At 42.6% G+C, this 23,508-nt stretch overlaps 1 protein-coding gene across 7 annotated transcripts in view; it reads right to left on the bottom strand.

The window, feature by feature from the left end:
* The window catches only part of GRAMD2B (GRAM domain containing 2B), a 65,269-nt gene that overhangs the window by 29,546 nt on the left and 12,215 nt on the right, over nt 1-23,508 (bottom strand). The window contains exon 1 of one of the 7 annotated variants that reach the window (XM_034773866.1): nt 19,061-19,448. The exons of 5 other annotated variants lie outside the window; for them this stretch is intronic. In XM_034773866.1, the coding sequence (XP_034629757.1) occupies nt 19,061-19,143 (83 nt within the window). In that variant the 5' untranslated portion in view covers nt 19,144-19,448. Of the gene's footprint in view, nt 1-19,060; nt 19,449-23,508 lie in introns of those variants that run through there. One more of the 7 variants, XM_034773864.1, reaches the window with a different exon arrangement.

Genomic DNA, 23,508 nt, shown 5'->3' with positions numbered 1-23,508 from the left:
TTAAAATGACAACAAAATTAGTGACATTAAAAGGATATGAACTCTGTGTATTAGAAAAACAGTTGGTTACAGAACATAACCATAATATACAGCAAGAATGGAACTGAGGAACATAAGATTAACCCACAGTAAAGGAAAAAAGAGCAGAGAAATAGATTAACAAAAAGCAGTGAACCGGATGTGTCTCTAATGAAGCGTACCGAGACCCATCATTAGCCAGCACATTTTAAAAGTCATGGGAAATGGATCTTGTCTCTTTTATACACTGTATATAAACACAGAAAACTAGTGGCAGATCTGGGAGCCCAAGTTCTTTATGCTACAGAAATAAAGTTCCTTCTGAATTCAGAAGAATGTCTTCTGGATTAGAACATCAGCCACTCAGATTTGTAGCTAACCTATGTCGCAAAAATTGTATTAAGTTGATTACAATGAATTTTATTTGAATTTTTTTCCTTTGAAAAACTATTCTGAAATTAATGGCTATTAAAAACCTATACTACATCCTGTTTCCTTTGCACTCACCGAAGACCGCTTTTTGGTTGTTTTGGCAGATGTTGAATGAAAGTTGCTTACAAATATTCAGTGTTATTTGACCAATGCTCTATATGCATTCATTAAGCGTTCTGAGAAAGGTCCAATAAATTTGTGTTTTAGTTCTCAACACATAATTCAGGAAAAATGAAACAATCCCTAGAACACACAGCGTATTATGTAGATCCTTAATATTCTGTAAAGTTTGCTCATATTTCCCTAGAGTGGCTATTCTCGCCTTCCAAGTCCACCCTCTCTCAGAGATCAAAAGCTATCTTAAGTAGTGTCCCACTAGCTGCTTGTTTATTAAGCTCTCTCATATCCATTTAGAGCAGAAACATGCTGCTTGGATGACTGTGGTATGTATATAGTCCTAGCAGGAGACCCGGAACCAAGGTATGTGTGTATGAAGTGTCGCCTTATAGTGTTACTGGAGGAAAAGATTAAGGGGCTGGAGATGCAGGTAGAGACCCTGGTGGAGTTTAGGCGGGGGTTTGAGCAGCTGATGGAGGATGGGCAAGGCGGGGCTGAAGAGGAAGGCTCTAGGGTGCAGGAGGAGGCAGTAGTAGATGACAGCGAGAGGGGAATGGAAGGAGGAGATCCAGGGAAGTGGAGGCATGTGACTGTGAGAAGTAGGCCAAGGAAAAGGAGGGCCAGTGAGGGGGGAATAGAACTCAGGAATAGGTTTGAGTGTTTGGAGAACGAGGTAGAGGGGCAGCAGGTGATGACTGAAGGTGGGAGGGTGAGGAAGAAGAGAAGAGCGGCTAGTCCGAGAGAGAGGGGGGAGGAGTTGATGGAGACAGCACCAATTATGGGCCACCAGAGGATACAGGAAGGCATAAGGGGGAGCATAAGGGAAGATAGGAGCAGACACAGGTCAGGACTAGAGGGATCGGAGACTAGATTACTAGATCGCACTGTTGCCAGGCGACGGCAGGTGTATGTAATTGGAGACTCTTTACTGAGGAGATTGGACAGGCCTGTGACCAGGGCGGACCCGGAGAACAGAAGGGTGTGCTGTCTACCGGGTGCAAAGATACGCGATGTGGACCTGCGGTTGAAAAGGATCCTGAAAGGAGCAGGTAAGAACCCCTTGATAATCCTTCATGTGGGAACGAATGACACGGCTAGGTTCTCGTTAGAGAGAATCAAGGGAGATTATGCCAGGCTGGGGAAGACTCTCAAGGAGATAGAGGCTCAGGTTATCTTTAGTGGGATTCTGCCTGTTCCGAGGGAAGGGCACCAAAGGGCTGATAGGATTGCGAGGATAAATAGTTGGCTAAGGGAGTGGTGCTATAAGGAGGGCTTTGGGATGTATGGCCACTGGGAGGCTTTCGGGGACAGACACCTGTTCTCGCGGGATGGGCTTCACCTGAGTAGGGAAGGAAATAGACTTCTGGGAGGGAGGCTGGCTCATCTTATCAAAAGAGCTTTAAACTAGGAAGTTTGGGGAGATGGTTGGGAGATGCACAGTTAATCTCCACGCCAGTTTCCGGTATTGAAAAGCTGAGTGTAATAAGAGGAGACATAGCCGGGGAAATGAGATTGGACATAGGAGGGACAGGGGGGACGAACACAAAGAGGAGCGCAACATACAGTGCTAGTAATGGGAGACAGGCTAAACGACATATATTAGGCTGTTTGTACACCAATGCGAGAAGCCTAGGTAATAAAATGGAGGAATTGGAGCTCTTGGTCCGAGAATTGAAACCGGATATCGTAGGAATAACTGAAACATGGTGGAATGGCAGTCACGACTGGAACACAGGTATGGAGGGGTATGCGCTGTTTAGGAAAGACCGGGATAAAGGTAAAGGGGGGGGTGGCATTGTATGTCAATAGTGAAATAAGCTGTAAAGAAATAATAGTGGATGGAATAGATAATACAGAGTCCGTCTGGGCAATACTCAAGCTGGGTAAAAGTACTACTAGAGCCTCTCCGGGGATAGTGCTTGGGGTGTGCTATAGACCGCCGGGATCGACCCAGGATATGGATAAGGAATTGTTTAATGTATTAAGGGAGGTAAATACTAATAGAAACTGTGTAATTATGGGGGACTTTAACTTCCCGGATATAGATTGGGGAACAAACGCTAGTAGCAATAATAGGGCTCAGATGTTCCTAGATGTGCTTGCGGATCAATTCCTTTATCAAGTGGTAGCTGAGCCGACGAGGGGGGAGGCCATTTTAGATTTGATTCTGGTAAGTAGTGAGGACCTTGTTGAGGAAGTGGTAGTGGGGGACAACTTGGGCTCCAGTGATCATGAGCTAATTCGCTTTAAACTAAATGGAAAGAGTACCAGAATTAAGTCAAAGACTAGGGTTTATAATTTTAAAAAGGCCAATTTTAACAAATTAAGGGGACTGGTAAGGGAAGTGGATTGGGCAAACGTATTAAGGGACCTAAAAGCAGAAGAAGCCTGGGATTACTTTAAGTTAAAGATGCAAGAGCTGTCAGAGGCCTGTATCCCCAAAAAGGGAAAAAGATTACTAAGCAAGAGACTTAGACCGAGCTGGATGAGCGACCGGCTGAAAGGGGCGATTAGGAAAAAACAGAAAGCGTACAAAGAGTGGAAGAGGGGAGGGATCAGTAAGGAAACTTACCTTAGCGAAGTCAGAGAATGTAGAGATAGAGTGAGAAAGGCCAAAGGCCGGGAAGAGTTGGACTTAGCGAGGGGAATTAAAAGTAATAGTAAGAGGTTTTACAGCCATATAAATAGGAAGAAAGCAAAGAAAGAAGAAGTGGGACCGCTGAAGACTATAGCCGGAGAGGAGATTAAAGATAATCTAGGCATGGCGCAATATCTCAATGAATATTTTGCATCGGTGTTTAATGAGGCCAATGAAGGTATTAGGGATACTAGCACCGTTACAGAGGGGCATACGGGATGGGGGATTACCGCATCCGAGGTAGAAACAAAACTAGAACGCCTTAATGGGACTAAGTCGGGTGGACCAGACGATCTTCATCCGAGAATATTGAAGGAATTGGCGCGGGAAATAGCAGGCCCATTAGCGACTATATTTAATGAATCTGTAAACTCGGGGGTAGTCCCGTTAGACTGGAGAATAGCCAATGTGGTTCCTATTTTCAAGAAAGGGAAAAAAAGTGACCCGGGTAACTATAGGCCTGTTAGTTTAACATCAGTAGTGTGCAAGGTGCTGGAGAAGATTCTGAAAGAGAAACTAGTTGAGGACCTTGAGGTTAATGGCAAATGCGATAAATTACAGCATGGTTTTACGAAGGGCAGATCGTGCCAAACGAATCTGATCTCCTTCTTTGAGAAAGTAACGGACTTATTAGATAAGGGAAATGCGGTGGACCTAATTTACCTGGATTTCAGTAAAGCGTTTGATACAGTACCCCATGAGGAACTATTGGTTAAAATGAAAAACATGGGGATCGATATGAAAATCCAGAGGTGGATAGGGAATTGGTTAATGGGGAGAATGCAGCGGGTCGTATTAAAGGGTGAATTGTCGGGTTGGAGGGAGGTTACTAGTGGAGTGCCTCAAGGTTCGGTTTTGGGACCCATCTTATTTAATCTATTTATAACTGACCTCGGGACAGATTGCAAGAGTGGGCTGATAAAGTTTGCGGATGATACGAAGGTGGGAGGAGTTGCAAACTCGGAGGAGGATAGGGATACTCTGCAGGGAGACTTGAATGAGCTTGTGAATTGGAGTATTAGAAATAGGATGAAATTTAATAGTAAAAAGTGTAAGGTTATGCACTTGGGGACGAATAATAACAATTTTAGTTACAAGATGGGGACGCATTGGTTAGAAGTAACGGAAGAGGAGAAGGACCTAGGGGTCCTTGTGGACCGCAGGATGACTATGAGTCGGCAATGTGACGTGGCGGTGAAAAAAGCCAATGCGGTCTTGGGATGTATTAGGCGAGGTATATCTAGTAGAGATAGGGAGGTCCTGCTTCCGTTGTATAAGGCGCTGGTGAGACCTCATTTGGAGTACTGTGTGCAGTTCTGGTCTCCAATGTTTAAAAAAGATGAACTCAAACTGGAACGGGTGCAGAGAAGGGCGACTAAGATGATCAGAGGAATGGAAAACCTGTCGTATGAAAAGAGATTAGAGGAGCTTGGGTTGTTTAGTCTGACAAAGCGAAGGCTGAGGGGGGATATGATTGCTATCTTTAAATATATCAGAGGGGTTAATACAAGGGAGGGAGAGGAATTATTCCAGTTTAGTACTAATGTGGACACGAGAACGAATGGATACAAACTGGCCGGGGGGAAGTTTAGGCTAGAAATTAGACGAAGGTTTCTGACCATCAGAGGGGTGAAATATTGGAACGGCTTTCCGAGGGAAACGGTGGGGGCGACGGACCTGTCTGGTTTTAAGATTAAGTTGGATAAGTTTATGGAGGGAATGGTTTAATGATAAAACATAGTAGTCAAGGAAAACCAAGCAATGGTACATGAACAACATAATGGCCAACAAGGGTCAGGCTAGAGACTCTTGCCTATATGCTCGGGGTATTACTGATCGCCATATTTGGGGTCGGGAAGGAATTTTCCTCCAGGGTAGATTGGCCGAGCCTCTGGAGGTTTTTCGCCTTCCTCCGCAGCATGGGGCAGGGATCACTAGCAGGAGGGTCTCAGCCGATTGAAGTCACTAAAACACAGGACTGGGGACTTCAACGGTAGAGTACAGGGAAGGGTCTTGCGGCCTGCGGCATGCAGGGGGTCAGACCAGATGATCATAATGGTCCCTTCTGACCTTAATGTCTATGAGTCTATGAGATGACCAGTTCTGAAACTCCACCATCACAAAGGCTGCCATTTGTTCATTTGCAGTGTTTGTTGAATATTTTCTAATTCTGAACAGATTAGAAAATGACTTCACTGGTTTGCAATGCCATGCCACACCAATATTTTGTTTAGTTTTGAATCCAATCAGTTCTGTCTTGAATGCTGGAAACAACTGCAACATGTCTACTTGTTACCCAGGTTATTTTTACTCTCCTGGATATTTAAGGGATTTCCTTCACAGCAGCATAATGGGACGCTTTCTACTGTTAAATTTAATCTGCCAAGTGAGATTGGTCGGTGTATGATGTTACTGGGAAATATCTATTTTGATGAATATGGTGCATGCGACTGTGGATATGTCTACACTGCAATTATACACATGTGAGTGGCTCGTGTCCGCTGACTTGGGCTTATTGGGCTCGGGCAGTAAAATTGTGGTGTAGACATTCAGGCTCAGGCTGGAGCCCGGGCTCTGGGACCCTTCCCCCTCACAGGGTCTGCCGACAGTCTACACTGCAATTTTTCAGCCCCACAAGTCAGCTGACATGGGCCAGCTGCAGATGTTTAATTACAGCACAGATGTACCCTGTGTAGTTATGAGGGGTTACTTGATGTGGGGTCATTAAAGGGACCAAGCAGGGAAAACAAAACAAGGACACAGGTAAGAGCCCTTGAGGAAACCATGGGGAAGCTATTTATTAGGGAATACTTCCTACCAAGCTCCAGCCAAACTAAGAATGATTTACTCTTCCCAAGCGTAGGTCTAGGATCAAACAAGGATACTAAACCATTACAACACAGAGGGCCTAGAAAAGAGGGGGTTGGGTGAGCCAAGAGGGGCTGCCCAGGGAGAGCTACTGTCATGCAAGGAGACACAGAGAGCATGCTGCAAGCAGGAGAGTGTCCTATTCCCAGCCAGAAATGGAGGTAACTAGGCTAGATGAAATGTACCAAAGCTTTCAAGGAAAGGTAAATATAGGGGAAATTTACATATACACCTTTATTGTTTTTACCCTTCACTTTGCATGCTGTATACTTGGATAAGTGAATAAATAAATACTTTCGTGTGAAGATGCTGGCTCTATGTCCCTGTGAACTTGTACTGTCACAGGCTGATAGAGAAAGAAGGTTTACAGGTACCAAATCTGGTTGAACTTGTTGTGTTAAAATGGTTGGGAAACAGGGGTGCTGCTGTTCAGAGATCCAGACCAGACCAACTGAACCATATAGTTCTGGCCAGAGAGGGGTGAAGAGAGCAAGGCCAAAGTGGTATACATCAGAGGGACTAAGAGAGAAACTGTCAATTTTGCCCTGTAACCATGACAGTTAGCATCCTATTTTTACCAGATAAGGATGTGGGGAGGCACTGAGGCAGACATGCCACTAACACCATATAAAATCCAGAACGATGCTCAGCATTTAAAAGGAATAGAATCTGTTTATTCTGAACAGTCCTGTTGTCTGGAGTTAAACATCTAAGCTCTGTATGTACACCTATCCTGCTTCTGTGGTATAATGCAGCTCCAAGATTTAAAAGAAATAAACACATTTGTATGGCAAAAGTGAAGACACACAGAGGCATTGTGATTTTGACAGTGATTCAGAGAGCGAATACTATTGAAATATGTTCACAACTCCAAGCAGAATACATCTGGACTAAGAGTGAAGAAATGAAGAGCTGCTTAATGGGGCAAACGAGAAGCTAAGTAGACCAATGGTGTATTCGAGTGGATGAAGTAAATTTATCTTTGTCTAATTTAAAACACAGTACTCTGTACTTATAAAAGCCAAAAATTGAGCATCTGATTTTGGAAGGATACCATTTCAGTTGTATGTTGGAGGGGTAAAGTTGTCAGACATATCTTTATACATGTGAAGAGAGAGTGTGTTCAAAGCTTAAGGAATTCAAGAACACTAAAATTGGGGGTCAGCTTGTTATTACAAGTGGATACAGAGCTAAAGATAGTGGAAGCTCTATTCTTTTCTAGCAGACACTAATGATCAGCATATCTTCAATCCTTTTGAAAGCAATGCTAGGAGGCTAATTCTCTCATTATAGAAACAACTCACTGAGCCAAATATAAACACAACAGAGTGAAGCTGCTAGAGTAGATGTGACTATATTTGAGTTATATCCTCTGCCCTGCTTCCAGCTATCCCTCTCTCTTTTACCAGATCTTCTGAACACCATTTTTTGTTTTTGTTTTTTGTCCTTCAAACGTCGTTTCTTTACTCAGGATGGCACTCATTTAAAAAAGTGTTATTTCACAGACAGATTGCACAACACGTGTTAAAATGTACAGGTTCTTGAGTGCCCCCTTCCCACAGTGCATGGGGCAGATCCGATTCGTGCCGCCGCCCGGCAAGTCCTAGGATTAGACATGTGCAAAGACATGGGATTCCCCCCACTGCCAGCAGGGGGGCGACGTTACACAGTGATGGGGGAAGGAAAGTCCGTGCAAAGTGGCGGGAGGGAGATGCAAAGGAACTGGCCGACCTGCTGCACGACCTCAGCACCAGCCCTGCCCTGGGTCCCAGCATCAGTTCCCTTCCTTTGGAGCATCCCAGGTATAAAGTGCAAGTGATGCAGTTTTGCTCGGTGTCAGCCCTTCTCAGCAACACACAGGCAGCAGTCTGAGAACACACTGGGCCTATGATTGACTGCATTTCCTGACAAGCATTGCAATGTGTGCCTTATGCATATTTTGCCTATGAAATGGCTCTTAGGATGACACAGAAGGGATCTGGGGACATTAGCACTGGTGAGTTTGCTTTTCCTCACTCTGGTAGTTATTTTTTGTCACAGATTATATTTCTGAGGGTGAGGAAGCAGAGTTATTTGAATATTGATGTACTCTCACTTTGCAGCAATACCTTTAAACATAGCAATATATACACATTTGGTTTGAAATGTTGGTATTCTTATATAGTATTAGAAAATTTGAATAAACTGTAATTTTAAACAAGTAATGAATTTTGTCTAATAAAAAACAATAAAATTGTCTAGTTATTAAGCATAGACTTATACCTTTTAAAACTGCAAAACAAAATGGAAAGGTATCTTATCTTATTGCACTTTTTTAGCCAAGTGGATAAACATTTCACATAATAACCAGGTCAAGTCTCACACCATAGTACCTCAGCAGACAGCAGTAAGGTCATTGTGACATTGTGGATGTCATTAGCATGTAAATTCTCAGTTCTTAAATACAATCTATTATTAACAGGCAGTATTCCCCATCTAATCAAAGACAGACGCTATCAAGTTCCATAGAAAAATAGAAACAAATTCCTTGTGCCATTGAGTGAGAGGCTAATATTTTATAAAAATAAAGAACAGAACAGATCAGGAATGTAAGCCATTCTGGTTGTTCCATCTTTCTCCAAAAAGTGTCCCCAGTCCATCTGTCCACTTCAAAAAAATCACTCCAAAACCACACCACTGCAACTTTCTGGCTAGCCTCAGCAGAAAGTCCAAGGACGGAGCACTATTCCCAACATCAAATCAGGGCCAGATCCTGTGGGGCAGCCAGGCTCCTGGTGGGGAGCAGTGAGTGGAGCTGAGAGCCTGGACTCTCAACTCCCCACTCTGCCGCCTTAGGTCAGCGGACACGCTCCTGGTGAGGATATGTGCCACCGACCGAAGGCAGGTAGTGTGGACATGAACCACTGCAGTAGTTACTGGTGGCTGTAAATTGACCTAATATAGATGGACTTAAGTTTTTAGTGTGGACGTGCCCTACATTTTATTCAGGATCAAGAAAGGGAGGGAAGAGGCACTTGGAGGTCTGAGCTTCCAATTCTTTTCTGCCAAATTAAATAAGGAAAAAATGCAGTTGCCCGCAGAACCTGCTAACAGTCATACCTACAGTAGGGCCTGACAAATATTCATGGTATATGAAAATCCATGGCTGCCACTTAACAATGCAGTCATTTGTGGGCATCATCACAGGAGTAAACAAGTGAGGAAAAGAAAGCTTGGTTTCACCACTGGAAAGTCTTCATGCCTTTTAAAAAAAAAAAAAAAAAAAAAAAGTGTTTGGAAAAGTACCTGCCTCCCAAAGTGATAGTCTTCACATGAGTGTGAGCCAAGTTTTCAGATTTAGCTGTGCTTATGCAAGAGATCTGTTGCATGAATATGGTAGGTTCTTCTATATCCTTGTAGCAATGGTTAGTTGTACCAGGTGCTTTTAAAAATATAGATGCAAGGATTTAAAAAAAAAAATATTAAAAAGAAATTTAGTGAAAAAGTCTGTTGTGAGATTTAGGAAGTCCAACTGGTCTGGTTCCCTGTTTAAAAATGGTATAGTTCAGCACTTGCAGTGAGAGAGTAGGCTACTAGATACAGTGTACTCAGGATCTCTTCTCTTTTATAGCACTTTTTAGAACAATTCTGTTTTGATATCAGGGATTATAACTGTGCTAAACTGTTTTAATCTGTGTAAAGAAAAATAACCAAAAATATCTAGCTCTTGGTTGGGTACAGAGAAAGAGAGAGAAGGAAACATATGAAAGGGACTGTTGAATGGAAGCTGATCAGATGGATGAGATATCTGAGAATTAGCACGGACACCTGATCAGGAAACACTGCAAGTACAGTCTTTGTACCAGAAGCAGACCTAAAACAAAGCGGACTGGGTCAAGGTCCAGGAGACTTAGTGAACAGATATCACAGAACTGCCTGATCTCAACCTTCTTAACTTTTGGCTAAGTAATATAGATTAGAGACAAGGCAATAATTGGAGAGTTTGCTTAAACAAACACACACGCTTCTTGACTTGTCACAGGTTCAAATCAGAAGAACGCACTACCTGTCCAATTAGCCACTTTTTTCCCCTCCACCAGAGAGGAAGGGCACAAGTCTATTTTAGTTTATTACAGTACTCAAAACTCTCCTAGCACCTCAGCAAGCAACCCTACCCGAATTCAGCAGATCCACATTTGTCTCCTGCAATCATGTGTCTGCTTCCATGGAGACAGACAGCTGATCCGAGCAATCTTATCCACTAGGAAACATGAAGACTTCTCGCAACAAGAAGTATTGGACTCTAATCCTGGATATAAGCAGTCTGGATTAATTAGGCTCTGCACAATCTGCAACAGCTCCTTTGACCAAGACTTTGCAGATACAAATAAACATTTTTTCCCTCTCCCACAGTGTCATGAAATAAGATTGAAGAGGGTTTTTTATGTTACAGTACAAGATTTCCATCTCTGGCAATCTAGCCATCTTTTCTCCCATTTTCACATTGCACTGGGGATCAGTCTGCTAGAGTGACATTTCTTGCTACAATTTGTATCAGCCATCTCCACCATTGCCACACATTGTCATCTTTCACACCAGCAAACCTTCTGTAGAGTTTTCCTCTCTAAGGCTAGGTCTATACTACCCGCCTGAATCAGCGGGTAGAAATCGACCTCTCGGGGATCGATTTATCGCGTCCCGTTGGTACGTGACAATTGATCCCCAAATCGGCGCTCTTACTCCACCAGCGGAGGTGGTAGTAAGCGCCACCGACAGAAAGCCGCAGAAGTCGATTTTGCCGCCGTCCTCACAACGGGGTAAGTCGGCTGCGATACGTCGAATTCAGCTACGCTATTCACATAGCTGAATTTGCGTATCTTAAATCGACTCCACCCTGTAGTGTAGATGTACCCTAAGGTGGTTGTGACAGATTAGTGTATCAGCAAACTCTATGCTGTTTCGTGAACATTTTGATTGTAAACTGCACTGCAGCCTTCATTTTTGCACTGTAGCCTCCATCATAGGCTGGGACACCCAGGAGGTGTTAGTCAGTCAGTCAGTCCCAAACACATGCTCATATACATATGGGAAAGCCATCAAGAGTCCTCAGCCTGGCCTGGATAGTCCTCCATTCAGATATATTTGTTCCCCATTGCCTCCAGCCTTTTGTTCTAGGGCAAACCTAACAATAATCATCCTGTCATTAGGCAACAACACAGCATTTTATGATAAGGTGATAGTAAAGTTCTATAGGTTGGACTAGGCTGGAAGTAGACAGGCAATTGTCACCTGTGTATCTTCTTCCCTCAGGTGAGACTCTCTCACTGTTTTGTCAATGGAAAAAGGACAAGGTGTCTGTAGAGGCCTCTGGCTTTTTACCTTGTTTGTGAGAAAACATTGAGTATTTCTCTCCATTTGACTCAGCTAGTGCTCCCTGAAGAGCTTTCTTTCTATGGAAAATAGAGAGGCAGACAGAAGCTGCTGTACTTGGCTATCTGCCTTCTACATCCTGAGCCAGAGCTTCTTGTGCAATATAGCATTTGAGGAAATAGCTCTGGCAGAGAACTTAATTGTATCTTGGGAGTTGTCAAAGAATACTGGTTAAGACATTTTTCTTCATATTGATTTTATCTTTGAAGGTTGTTAGACCAAGCAACAGCTCTTCTAGCATAAGGGCTGGCAGTAACATATGCCTGCATAGTAAATGAAATTTATACTTTCTTCCTCAAGGGCCTGTCAACTCATCTGTCTGGTCATGGGGGTGCAGAGTGGGAAGAGTCAGCTGGGTGACAGTATTAGATCCCACTGCAACATCTGCTTTGGGAAGCTGTACAAAGTTCACATATTTATTCTTCAAAAGAGACAGAGCAGCTTCCAAATGAGAGCAGTTTTGTATAGCTTCTCTGATTAAGCATAGTAGGGTGGTTCTCTTGGTAACTGCCTGTTGACAATGAGGATCTGTTCTAGCCTCAGGAAGGAAATATACCACTATTCCAACTACAGGATAGAAGTGTTTGTGTGGCTGGGGTGGGGAAGAGAAAAGATTCTATTATATTTGGGCATCAACTAGCAGATCTGACACTCTGAGGGTCCTTTGGCCACTGTTGAACATTAGAAGAGAGCACCAATTATAAAGCTGCTGTTGGGGCTGTGGGCAGCTCAGTCTAGTGGTTGGAGTCGGAGTTGGAGTCAGGGAGTCGAGCCAAGGGTCAGAGGTGGATTCGGAGACCGGGGCAAGGATCAAGAACAAAGCATGAATCAGGAGCAAGGCAGGCAAGTAGGATTCATGAGTCAGGCAAGAAGGCAGGGTCCAACGTAACAGCCAGGTAGAGCCCAGTTGTGGAGACAACTTCTTGTGGGTTTAAATAGGAAGCCCTGACAAATCAGAATTCATGGTGTTCCCCAGGACTTGATTGGAGAAGTCCTCCCTGATGTCACTTCAGGTTTCATTGTCTCTCCTGCTCAGATGATTAGTAGCGAGTCACTGGGTGGCAGCAGAGGGGCAACAGTCAACTGGGGACCCTGGGGACACATCTTGAAGACCAGTAGGGTCATGACAGGTGCCAGCAAAAATTCTTCTTAATTTGTGTAAGAGTAACAGTGGTACGAAAGAGGTTTGGAATCTTGTTATTTTAGGAGTTTAGTCGATGGGGTTAGCTGGTGTAGAGCAAAAGCCTACACAAACTCATGCTCCTGTATGTGACATACACAGTATGAGAGACAAGCTAGATGATGTAATAACTTATTGGACCTGCTTCTGTTAGTGAAAGACAAGCTTGTGAGCTACACAGAGCTCTTTTTCAGGTATCACATAGTAAGACTTAGACAGGCAGCTTTGCACTTGTGTGTGTTGACAGTATACATGACCTGCAGGGCAACCAGGGTAATTTTACATGGCCTAATTTTCAGGAGTACTGAAGAGCCACAACTGCAAATGAAGTCAGACAAGTGCAGGTGCTCAGCACTTCTGAAAAATCAGGTCCAGAGCATGCATTATAGGCAAGGCTGGGAGCAGCACCTACTAGTAAGATTGCCTAACACTTCCCATTTTAAAACCATGGTATCACTTGCTTACAGCTTTGGCAAACTGTTTCAGCTGAAATTTTCTATGCCAAGTGTTTGCCTAAGGTTGATTCATTTTTGGGAAAATTTCAGACAAAATAGTTCAGCCATTTCCAAGACTAAGCCTAGGAAAACACATTTAATTTTATATGGAGAAAACAATCAAGTACAAGCCCCACATGCCGGTCTCCCCTCCCCCCCCTCCAACCCCAATCTACAGCCTGCCCCTCTCAGAACCCGCAACCCATCAACTCCCTCCTGCTGCTTGTCCCCTGACCACCCCCTCCTGAGACCCCCCACCCTAACTGCCCCCCAGGACTCCACCCCCTACCCAATTTGCCCTGCTCCCTGTCCCCTGACTGCCCCGATCCCATCCACCACCAGAACTCCCACATCTACCCAACCCCCTCCCCATTCCCTGTCCCCTGCCCGCCCCTCCCCCAGAGCCTCTGCCCCCTCCAACCGCTCCCTGCCCCTTATCCAACCTCTCCTCCCAGCCCCCGCCCAGCTCCCTTACCATGCTGCTGTGTAGGGATGCTGCGCGGCCACTGGAGCTCGCAGCCCCACCCCCTTACCATACCGCTCAAAGTGGCAGGAGCTGCAGAGCTGCCCAGAGCTCTGGTGCTGGCAGCACGGTGCGCTGGTGGGGGTGGGGTGGGGGGGAGAGAAGCGGGGGAGGGGCCGGGGGAAGCCTCCACAGCTGGGAGCTCAGGCGGGCAGGGCAGGACAGTCCCATGGGCCGGATGTGACCCACGGACCGGAGTTTGCTCACCCGCCCGCCCCTTTAGGAACCGGTTCTACACCGGCTTCTAAATTTAATAACCGGTTCTTGTGAACCTGCTTCAGCTCACCACTGGCTAGGGTACATGGAGCGAGGAGGAGGGGGGGGGGGTCTCTCTTACAGACAACTCCCAAGCCACGGGAGAGACAGGCCATGGTGAGCACACTGCCTCAGGAAGCTAGGAAATGCCTGATGGAGGATTTTGAATATCAGTTGGATTGCATAGTCAGTGGGAATCAAGCACAGATATTTGAGCATGGAGGCAGATAGTTACAGTTACATTTCATAGAAACAGCAAAAGACCAACCCCCAGCAAACAAAGCTTCCATATCTCAAATCCCGCCTTTAGCTACAGGAGCAAAAGTTACAATAACTACCACCTGACTTTCAAGCATACATAATTACTCCTTTTTTAAATAATTCAGATCTTTTCACCATATGGAAATTTGTAAGATTAATTATTATTTAGCAAAGCACCAGAATGGTCCAGTGGTTTGGGCACTAGCCTGGGACTTGAGAGATCTGGGTTCAGCTCTATGTCCTGCCACAGACTTCCTGTGTGATCACTTAGCGTCCTTGTGCTTTGGTTGCTTCTCTGTAAAATAGGGATAAATAGCACTTCTCTACCTCATAGGTTTGTTGTGAGGAGAAATACATTAAAGATTGTGGGGTGTTCAGATACTATAGTAATGAGGACCATATAGATTCACAGAGTGTTATCCCACCTATCAGGAAACCCAGTTTCTCTTAAAATTGAAGCTTTGCCAGAAAAGCTTATGGGAGAGGGAGAGAGAGAGAGAGAATGTGTGTGTGTGTAAGAAAACAGGTCTGATAGTGTTTTAAACACATGATCTAATGTCATAAGGATTGCATTACTTGTTTCTACAAAAACACAACATTACAAAGTTTCAAGTGACATGAAACCCTTTGATGGCCGGGTTTGTTTACATCCTTTGCACTCACAAAGTCACATACTTCCACAATTAATACAATACTGATTTTTTTTTAATATGTTGTCTAGTGCTCTGAGAGTTTTCAGAAATCAGATAAGCAATTCACCTAACTTCTGCTTTAAACAATAAAAAGATTGCTGTAGTAAAAAAATCAAACAAAACATCCTTAAAAGGAGTGTCATTTAAACTACATGTGCACTTGATTTTGTGCGCTACTGTAACTAGAAGAGGATCTCAAAAGTATCTTCTATTTAGACTCACACAGCCTAGGGTAGTATTATGCAGTCCAAGTGTATATATTTAGTCTAAAATTCACATATTATTCTATGCAAAAAAATATAACTATATGCTTAACAAACATAGGTCCCACAAGCAGATCCACATGACCAGACCTTTGCACCATAAAAAGCACCATTGAAATTAGTAGGGCTCCACCAAAATGGATCTGTATGCAGGGTCAGGGGCATCAATTGTAGGAAGTCTATGAGCTCAAGAGTGATTCGGGGAACTGCCTCTTCATTTGTATGGGACATAGTTGTTCCCTTCCCCACATGAGAATGGGGAAAAATGCAGAACATGCTTCTTTCATTCCTGAAGCATTGCCTCAGGAACAAGTTATTTCTGCCAATGCATTTCACTGTGGTGGGTATTTTGGGAGCGCACCTGTTTGGACCAGAGATACAAGTGTTTGAAGCGTATACACCTTTCCAGAAAATGAGATCACTGCCTTTTATGTTCTCCATCCTCTTCAATGTGTTTACAGGACTGAGATTCGAGTTGGCCGGAAAATGGAATGATCCTCCTGTGAGAAATTTCAGTGGGTTGGACAAATAATTTAGTCCCAACTCCAGATGAAAAGTCAAAGATTTAAAATTTTTTCACAGGTGGGCACATTCTGAAAAATTCCCTTTTGGGAGAACTGAATTTTTCAGCTTTCTCCTAGCTCCATGGACAGCTACCTTTCTATGGTGCCCACCTCCCCAGGAAGTTGGAGTCATGGGGTGTCAAGCAGGCGCTTCCTAGGGGGTAGAGGCAGCCCAGGCAGGATGACCTGCTTTCTTGCCTACGTGGTTTCCATCAAAAAAGTGTCGGCACACTGTTCAGATTCCATCAAAAACAGCATTTTCTGATAGGTAAAGGTTGTGTTGGAAAATTTTTGACCAGCTCTAATCATGATCTGTGATGCGTAACTGGGAACTGTAATTTCCAACAAGGATGAGGCCTTAAGGTGCAAAATTCAAACTCTCCCAAATTCAGGTTTCTTTGGAGCTGGATATTTGATTTGGGTAGAACTCTAAACTCTGGTACTCTGGTTGGCGTGTGAGTAACACTGGTCATATCTTTCTTCAATATTTTATTGCAAAGTTATGCATCAAGTATTTTCTACTTCCCAAGAGTATTTTACATTTGAAGGATTGTTTGTACGGTCACAAGCTACATACATACAGCACACAGGAAATGCAGTCATCTGTCAGGCAGTAAGCAGAAGCTAAAACAGTATACAGCACACTGCACAACTTTTTGGTAGGGAACAACAACGGAAAATTTTGACCAAGAAAACTAGGGCTTGGTCTACACTAAACCCCCAAATCGAACTAAGGTACGCAACTTCAGCTACGTGAATAACGTAGCTGAAGTTCGAAGTACCTTAGTTCGAACTTACCTCGGTCCACACGTGGCAGGCAGGCTCCCCCGTTGACTCCGCGGTACTCCTCTTGCTGAGCTGGAGTACCGCAGTCGACGGCGAGCACTTCCGGGTTCGACTTATCGCGTCCAGACAAGACGCGATAAGTCGAACCCAGAAGTTCGATTGCCAGCCGCCGAACTAGCGGCTGGGTATAGACGTACCCTTAAACAAACCACTTCCTCTATTAGAGCTATCATGTGGTCTATCATATTCAGGCAAAACAGACAGGAGTTCAGTTTTAACTGACAGTGCTCCATGTGGTTTGCATCATCAGTTATACATGGATGTATGTATGTAATAAATTACTTATCTATAAAAAGCTATACAAGGATCTTTTCTTGAACTAAACAGAGTGAGGATAAGACGAAATAGGGAGGGGATAAAGGAGCATACGGTATGTTGAAATAGTGAAAGATCAGCGTGTTGTGTATATATTATTAGTTCTTTGGATTTAAAAAGATGCAATTACATAAACATGTTGAGGAGGTAGTGGGATGTTCAACTAGTACCCAAAATGATGGTGGAGGTGGGTTCTTCTTCTTCTTTATGAAGGAATGCTGTCGTAAGTGTTAAGGAAAAATTTTTAGGAGGAAATCTCTAATGCAAAGTTAATAAAAAATTGAACTTGTACATGAACTCAAGTTCTAGTCCTTCTGGCAGTCACTGAGTGCACACACACACACACACTCATTCTGTCTTCCTTTGTTGTTGTTTAAAAAAACAAAACAAAAAACAAACAAAAAAAAACTTTCAGATAACATTTTCAAAAGTGCTTAAGGAAGTTAGGAATCTAAGTAACTTTGGATTCTAGTGCCACTGACTTTCAATGAGACTGAAGAGTGAGGTTTTTACTCACGAAAGCTCATGCCCAAATAAATCTGTTAGTCTTTAAGGTGCCACCAGACTCTTTGTTGTTTTTGTAGATACAGACTAACACGGCTACCCCCTGATACTTGAAGAGTCTAAGTTACTTTTGAAAATGGGACTTAGCTTCCTATGTTACTTAAGCACTTTTGAAAATTTTACCAACATCTTTCTCTGCCTTCTGTTCCCACCTGTATCATGGATATTTTAACACAAGCATTTTTTCCATAGTGAAGAAATAACTATGTAAAGAAGCATCACGAAGGCATGATTTAAAAGAAACACCAACCCTTTCAGGAAGGACACATTTCTAGTCAATCTCACATATTAATGTTGTATTTGGAATGGCCATTTTATCTTTAAAGCTTTTCCCCCTTTCTAAAGTAAGCTCAATATACAAAAAGTCACTCACCATACAGAGTACAAGAACCTTCAACGATTAAAAGGGAAAAATTTAAGTTTGAATGAGTTCCTGGGTATCAGGGCCTCTAAAGTATAGAGTGAACACTGATCACAGAGCTGGAGATACTGATCTTTAGAGCCCTGCGTGGTTTGTATCTGCATCCGATCTGCAAACATGGTCCGCGGATATCCACATCCGCGGATACAACGCAGATTTGCAGGGCTCTACTGATCTTTACACAATACGATTTTCCTGTCAGTTTTCCATTAGTCAACAGTTATTACTTCCACCACCCCCAACTTTGGAATCAAAAACTCCTTCCCTCCCCTTAAATACAGAGTACCACTCAATTAGGGGAACCAGGGAAAAGGGAAGCAGCATTTCGGTTACACCAAATGAAACTCTGACCTTTCACTTCAGCTCCACTTAGAGATGAGGAGAATGATTCTAGTATCATTTACACCAGTGTCGAAAGCCAATGGAATTATACCAGTATAAAACTGTTCTCGGGGGACTCAGAATCAGAACTATGGTATGCTGCCTGCAAACCAGCATTACACTCCATAAAGTGTCCTGTGCTTTCAAGGAAACTCACAACGAGATGTTTAGAGGGTTTTTTAGGCTGGATCTAATTATAGTTCCATTACTCTGAATGAAGGTGAACTTAACCTTCCCAATTTCTTGTTCTGAAACTGGGGGAGAGGAGGGATTCAAATAACTTTTAGAAAACAAACTAAAATCATCTGAGATAGTACATCTTTGCTACTTTAACGACTAGACTTTGTACAATACAATCTTTGTTAAAGCACTGGATACAAACGTGAAGATAAATTCTGGCAGACAGAACTCCGAGGACAAGATATTTATATGTTCCTCAGATAGCATTCTAGTCTCCCAGCTTTAAAGAAAGCCAGACTCAAGTTCTGTTCAGCCCTATTCGTGGTCTTTGAGTTACAAAACTAGTCACGTGTATTTGTACTATAAACAGTTCGCAATTGGCGTTCAAATATTTTCTTAATTTCACATGATCATATCGAGCCTGCATTCCTGAAACTTTGTAGTCTCTCTACTAAGTTCCAGCGTTAACAGCTGTAAAAGAAAACAGCAGAATCATAAGGCAGCCAGTATCAAAAGTTAAAAAACAACATAAAATGTACACAGGATTTTTTCCTTTTGATACTGTATAGGTAGTTCAGCTCAGCCCCACACCACAAGCAACAGGCGTAGAGACTTTCCAGACAATACATCGGATACTTACAGGAGTAGGACACCTTTGTTTTCTCTTTTATTGACAGCCCTTACAGGTTTTAGTTCTTCCACATCAGACTGTTGTTCAGTCATTAGCACCGTCTGCAGAAAGCGCTCTGTGAGTATCCGTGTGTCTCCTCCTCTACCCCTTACTACCAACAATTGAAATAGACTCACTCCAGCTTTTCCCTCCCTTCCTGTCACACAACTCTCTCTTGAAACTCCAGAGAGCAAATTAAGCCCAGCTCTTTATCTCTGGCTAACCTGAGCAAGTTTAAACTGGCCCTATCTGCGGGACCTAATGGTAAAGGGAAGGCAGAAGAGAGAAAGGGAGGAGGAGGAAAGAAGAAAGAAAGAAAAGAGACATCCTTTTCTCCACCCCACCAGTAGTTGGGGGTGGGGGTAGGCGGAAGGAAGGCGGGGAGAAAGCCTGTTCAACAAGTCTTTCTGGGAGAGGAAACTAATGAGCCAAGCAGGTGAAAACACGGTGATAACAATTCACAGCTGCTTTACTTTTTAAACCATAAATTTATTGGAATGAAGCTATAAAATAGGATTTAATGATGTTAAACATAATTACAAGTGCTGACTTTATATAACTTAAGATATAATAACAGTGACAAAGAACTGAGGCAACACACCATGATCGCGTCTTTTTAGATTGCACCAGGCGGCTGGTCTTTTACACAACTTAAATTATTCAAACAGGATGTTGCCTCATCGGGTACTGCCTCCTGATTACTTAAACAAAAGGTCTATTTAATGTTTTATATGGGAATGACAACGATGACAAGAGACGTAAGTGGCTATGCCATTAACCCTTTGCTGCCCCAACGAGCCAATTTTTGTTTATTTTCCGAGCAGTCAATAGGCATGGAGTAGTGGTCCCAACCTGGATGACCGACAAGTTGGCCATGATGACAGGTATTTTTATATTTGAAATACCATAGTGATAAGTGTGGTGTAAAAACTTAGGTTGATTTATAACAACAGCAATAACCTACTGCATTTTATGGTGGTTTTTCATCCTGAAGGATCTCAAAGTGCATCACAAAGGACACCACTGATCTTGCAAATTGTTGCATCTGTCTGCATGGAGCCCTTTTGAAATTAATAGTGTTAATTATAGGTACAACAGTCTTCCCATATGCAACAAGTTGCAGAATCAGGCTTATATACTTATACATCATGGAGGGTGGCAGTCAGCCATTAGGCAGTAAACTACATCATAATAATAATAGGGGGTGGGAGGAAGAGGTAAGGAGTGGGGTTACTGTTTGTCCCAGTGTTCTTCAACTTCAATCTACACTTACAAAAAGAGACAGGTTCTTTACAGGTGGAAAAAAAGGCACTTTTTGGTGCCTAAAGAAGGCCTGAGGGGATGGGTTTTGTATTTTCCTGCTTCTACATTAGAAACTCAGGTCTCTCTAGACTGAAAGTTTTTATGGTGTCTGGAGAATGAGTGCAATGATGACATCACAAAGGCTAGGGGCTTGATCCCGCTCCCATTAGGTCAATGGCAAATCTTCCATTGATGACAATGGAGGATGATCAAGAGAGTAAAAGTTGAGGAAGGGAAAGCAGAATGTTTAAAATTCATTGTTTTTTTTTTTTAATTTGAACATATTTCACTTCAATGACTAATTCACATTTTGGATAAAGGAAGCCTCTGTTGAAGTCCAACACCTTTGCCCCTTCAATTAGCATTTTAGATCTCACAATAAACATATCTGAGACCTCCTAAGGTCCTCCTGCAAATCCAAGAAAGATCAAACTCTACATTCCTGATATTTCTAACATAAGCAAACATGGAAATTTTGGGCACTTCTCATGAGACACTCAGCACCTTCCAGGTTTATGTCTCAAGATTTACCCATGACTGTTAATATAGGCATTGCCCTGAAGAAGTCTACCTAGGTGCCAGCGGTGTGAACCCTCTATATTAGGATAACTCACTAATCACTAGAATAATTCACTAAAACTGATGTTTTCACCTATGCTGGCTCAGATAAATCTTTTTCTGCCTCTGTCTAGCAACACCCTAGGTTGGCATGGCAGCCCCAAGAAACCATCTAACATCATGCAACAAATATACAGTAGGATCTAATGTCAGACCCCCCACTTGTACTCAGCAGGATGCTGCTGAATTTGCAAGCAGAGAGAAATATTAAATGGCAGCATCTCACACAGGGGCCTCTGCATGGTACCAATGAAATATAAATGAGAGTATCAAAAATATTCCAGATCTCTGATTGTATTTCATAATGGGTAATAGGCCCAGGTAGAAAAGATATATAGTTTCTTTACATAAAATACCATCAGTTTAAAGGTGTGGATTGTATATCTATTTACATGTATATTATAAGGACTAAAATAAAATAAAAAAACCCTACAAAACTGGCCCATTTTCAAGACATTTAAAATGTATGGTATAAATACATGTTTAAGTCTGTATCAAAATCACCACCCCCAATCCAGTAGAGTCATCAAGACGCCACACAGAAGAAGAGGTCTTTGCTAGTAGATCCCAAAGTAGGATCTGGACATTTGTATGTATTTCAGATTTTCTTCTTTATGTAGTACCAATAGAATTCTCAGCTGAATTTTGTCTGATGATGGGTGAAGCCTACTGCAGGGTTTCTTATAGCTTCCTCTGAAGCATCTGGTACTGTCTACTCTTGGAGAAAAGATACTGGATTAGATGGACCACAGGTCTGATCCAATATAACAATTCCCAAGTGCCTATATAAAACCCTGGTCCTGCAAATACTTAAAATTAAATATGTCTGTGTTAAGGACTGGGGCCTAAATTTCTAGCCATTACATATAGCTATTATTGATTTTGCCCCATATCTCCAGGAGTAACAGACAGTGTAAAGAAATATGTATATTCTGCTGTGACTTGGTACCCTTTCCTGAAGGTCACCCTCACCTGAGTATTCTTACCGATTTCAACAATTATTGTATGCAGTGTAGTTGTAGCTATGTCGGTCCCAGGATATTAGAGACACAAGGTGGGTGAGGTGATATCTTTTACTAGACAGAAGTTGGTCCAGTAAAAGATATTACCTCATCCACCTTCTCTCTCTGATTTCAACAAGACAGCTCAAGTGAGCTGCAAGATCAGACCCCTTGCTGACTGGCCTTGAAAAAAAGTCACTTAACCTCAGTTAGTGCCTTATTTTTCTTGTCTTTAAAATGTGGATAATAATGCTAACCAATCACCAGAGTTGTTGTGAAGATTCATTCATTAGTTAGTATTTATACAACAGTTGGAAATGTAAAGTACTATGAAAGTACTGAGTATTGTTATTATTAAATATTTATTAATCTAGTAAAATAAAATAGTTTCTGTAATAGAATCACAGGACTGGAAGAGGCCTTGAGAGGTTATCTAGTCCAGTCCCTTGCACTCATGGCAGTACTAAGTATTAGTCTATGAAGTATACTATGTATAACTATATATACTAAGTATACTATGAAGTTGTTACAGAGTTCACACTTGCTGGGACAGAATGAGCTCTAGGATTCTGCAGGGAGATGCAAGGTTTCTGTTGCAATCTCATGTTGCTAGCCAGACCAGGTGAAGCTCATTGACTCTAATCCAGGAGAATTAAAAGGGCAGGTGCCTCTCTGAGCAGAGAGGAAACAAAGAAGCTTGGGGGAGGAAAATCAATTTATGAGTAGCTATACTTGTGGAGAAAGAATAGGATGAAGTTTAGGGTAGATTTTGTAGCTGATTTGTTGTTTAATTTAATTTTAAAATAAAGACAAATATGTGAAGGGGTAACCTTTAGCCTATAGCCAGTGTGTTTAGATTGTTCAGAGTAAGGTGGGGATTTTACCTGCTTATATGTGGTAATTGGAGTGGGATTATTGGCACACCCTACATTAGAGATAAAATGGAACATGTTGTACAGTGGCAAGAGGAACTCAGCAGTGGTAGTCCAAGTCTGCTGCCGCCCTACAGCAATGGCTACAAGCCCAGGCTGCAGCCCAACAGGCTTTGTGCATGTGTGTAGTTTAGGTTGTTATGTTCATGGCATACACAAAGAGAAGTTACATAAAATACTCTTTCTGGAAGGTTGCAACATAACATTACTTTATTTTAGGCACCCAAGTCTGAAAATTGGTGGCCCTGGTTAATACCCTGCCTCTGGAATTATTTTAAATGTCTGTATGGATCAGCACATCTGGAATCAGAAGTGAAAGTGCCAACATACCTAGAGAGATACTATTCTTAGAGTATTCTGAGGCCAAATGGAAGCAGGAAGTTCCAGAAATCTAGTGAGAGAACCTGCTGTTTTGTTGAAATTTCAAAGCTAATTCTGGAGACTCTAAAGACCAGATTAAAAATCCATGGCAAGATTCCTGATTTGTATACATTGGTGTATCTTCACTGATGTCAATGGAGCTATGCTGACTTACATCAGCTGTGAACTTGGCCCGACCTTCCAA

Source organism: Trachemys scripta, chromosome 6 (assembly GCF_013100865.1).
Source record: "Trachemys scripta elegans isolate TJP31775 chromosome 6, CAS_Tse_1.0, whole genome shotgun sequence".
Classification (NCBI taxonomy): Eukaryota; Metazoa; Chordata; order Testudines; family Emydidae; genus Trachemys; species Trachemys scripta.
The sequence above is the reverse complement of the archived record's forward strand: the minus strand, read 5'-3'. Positions and strand labels throughout refer to the sequence as shown.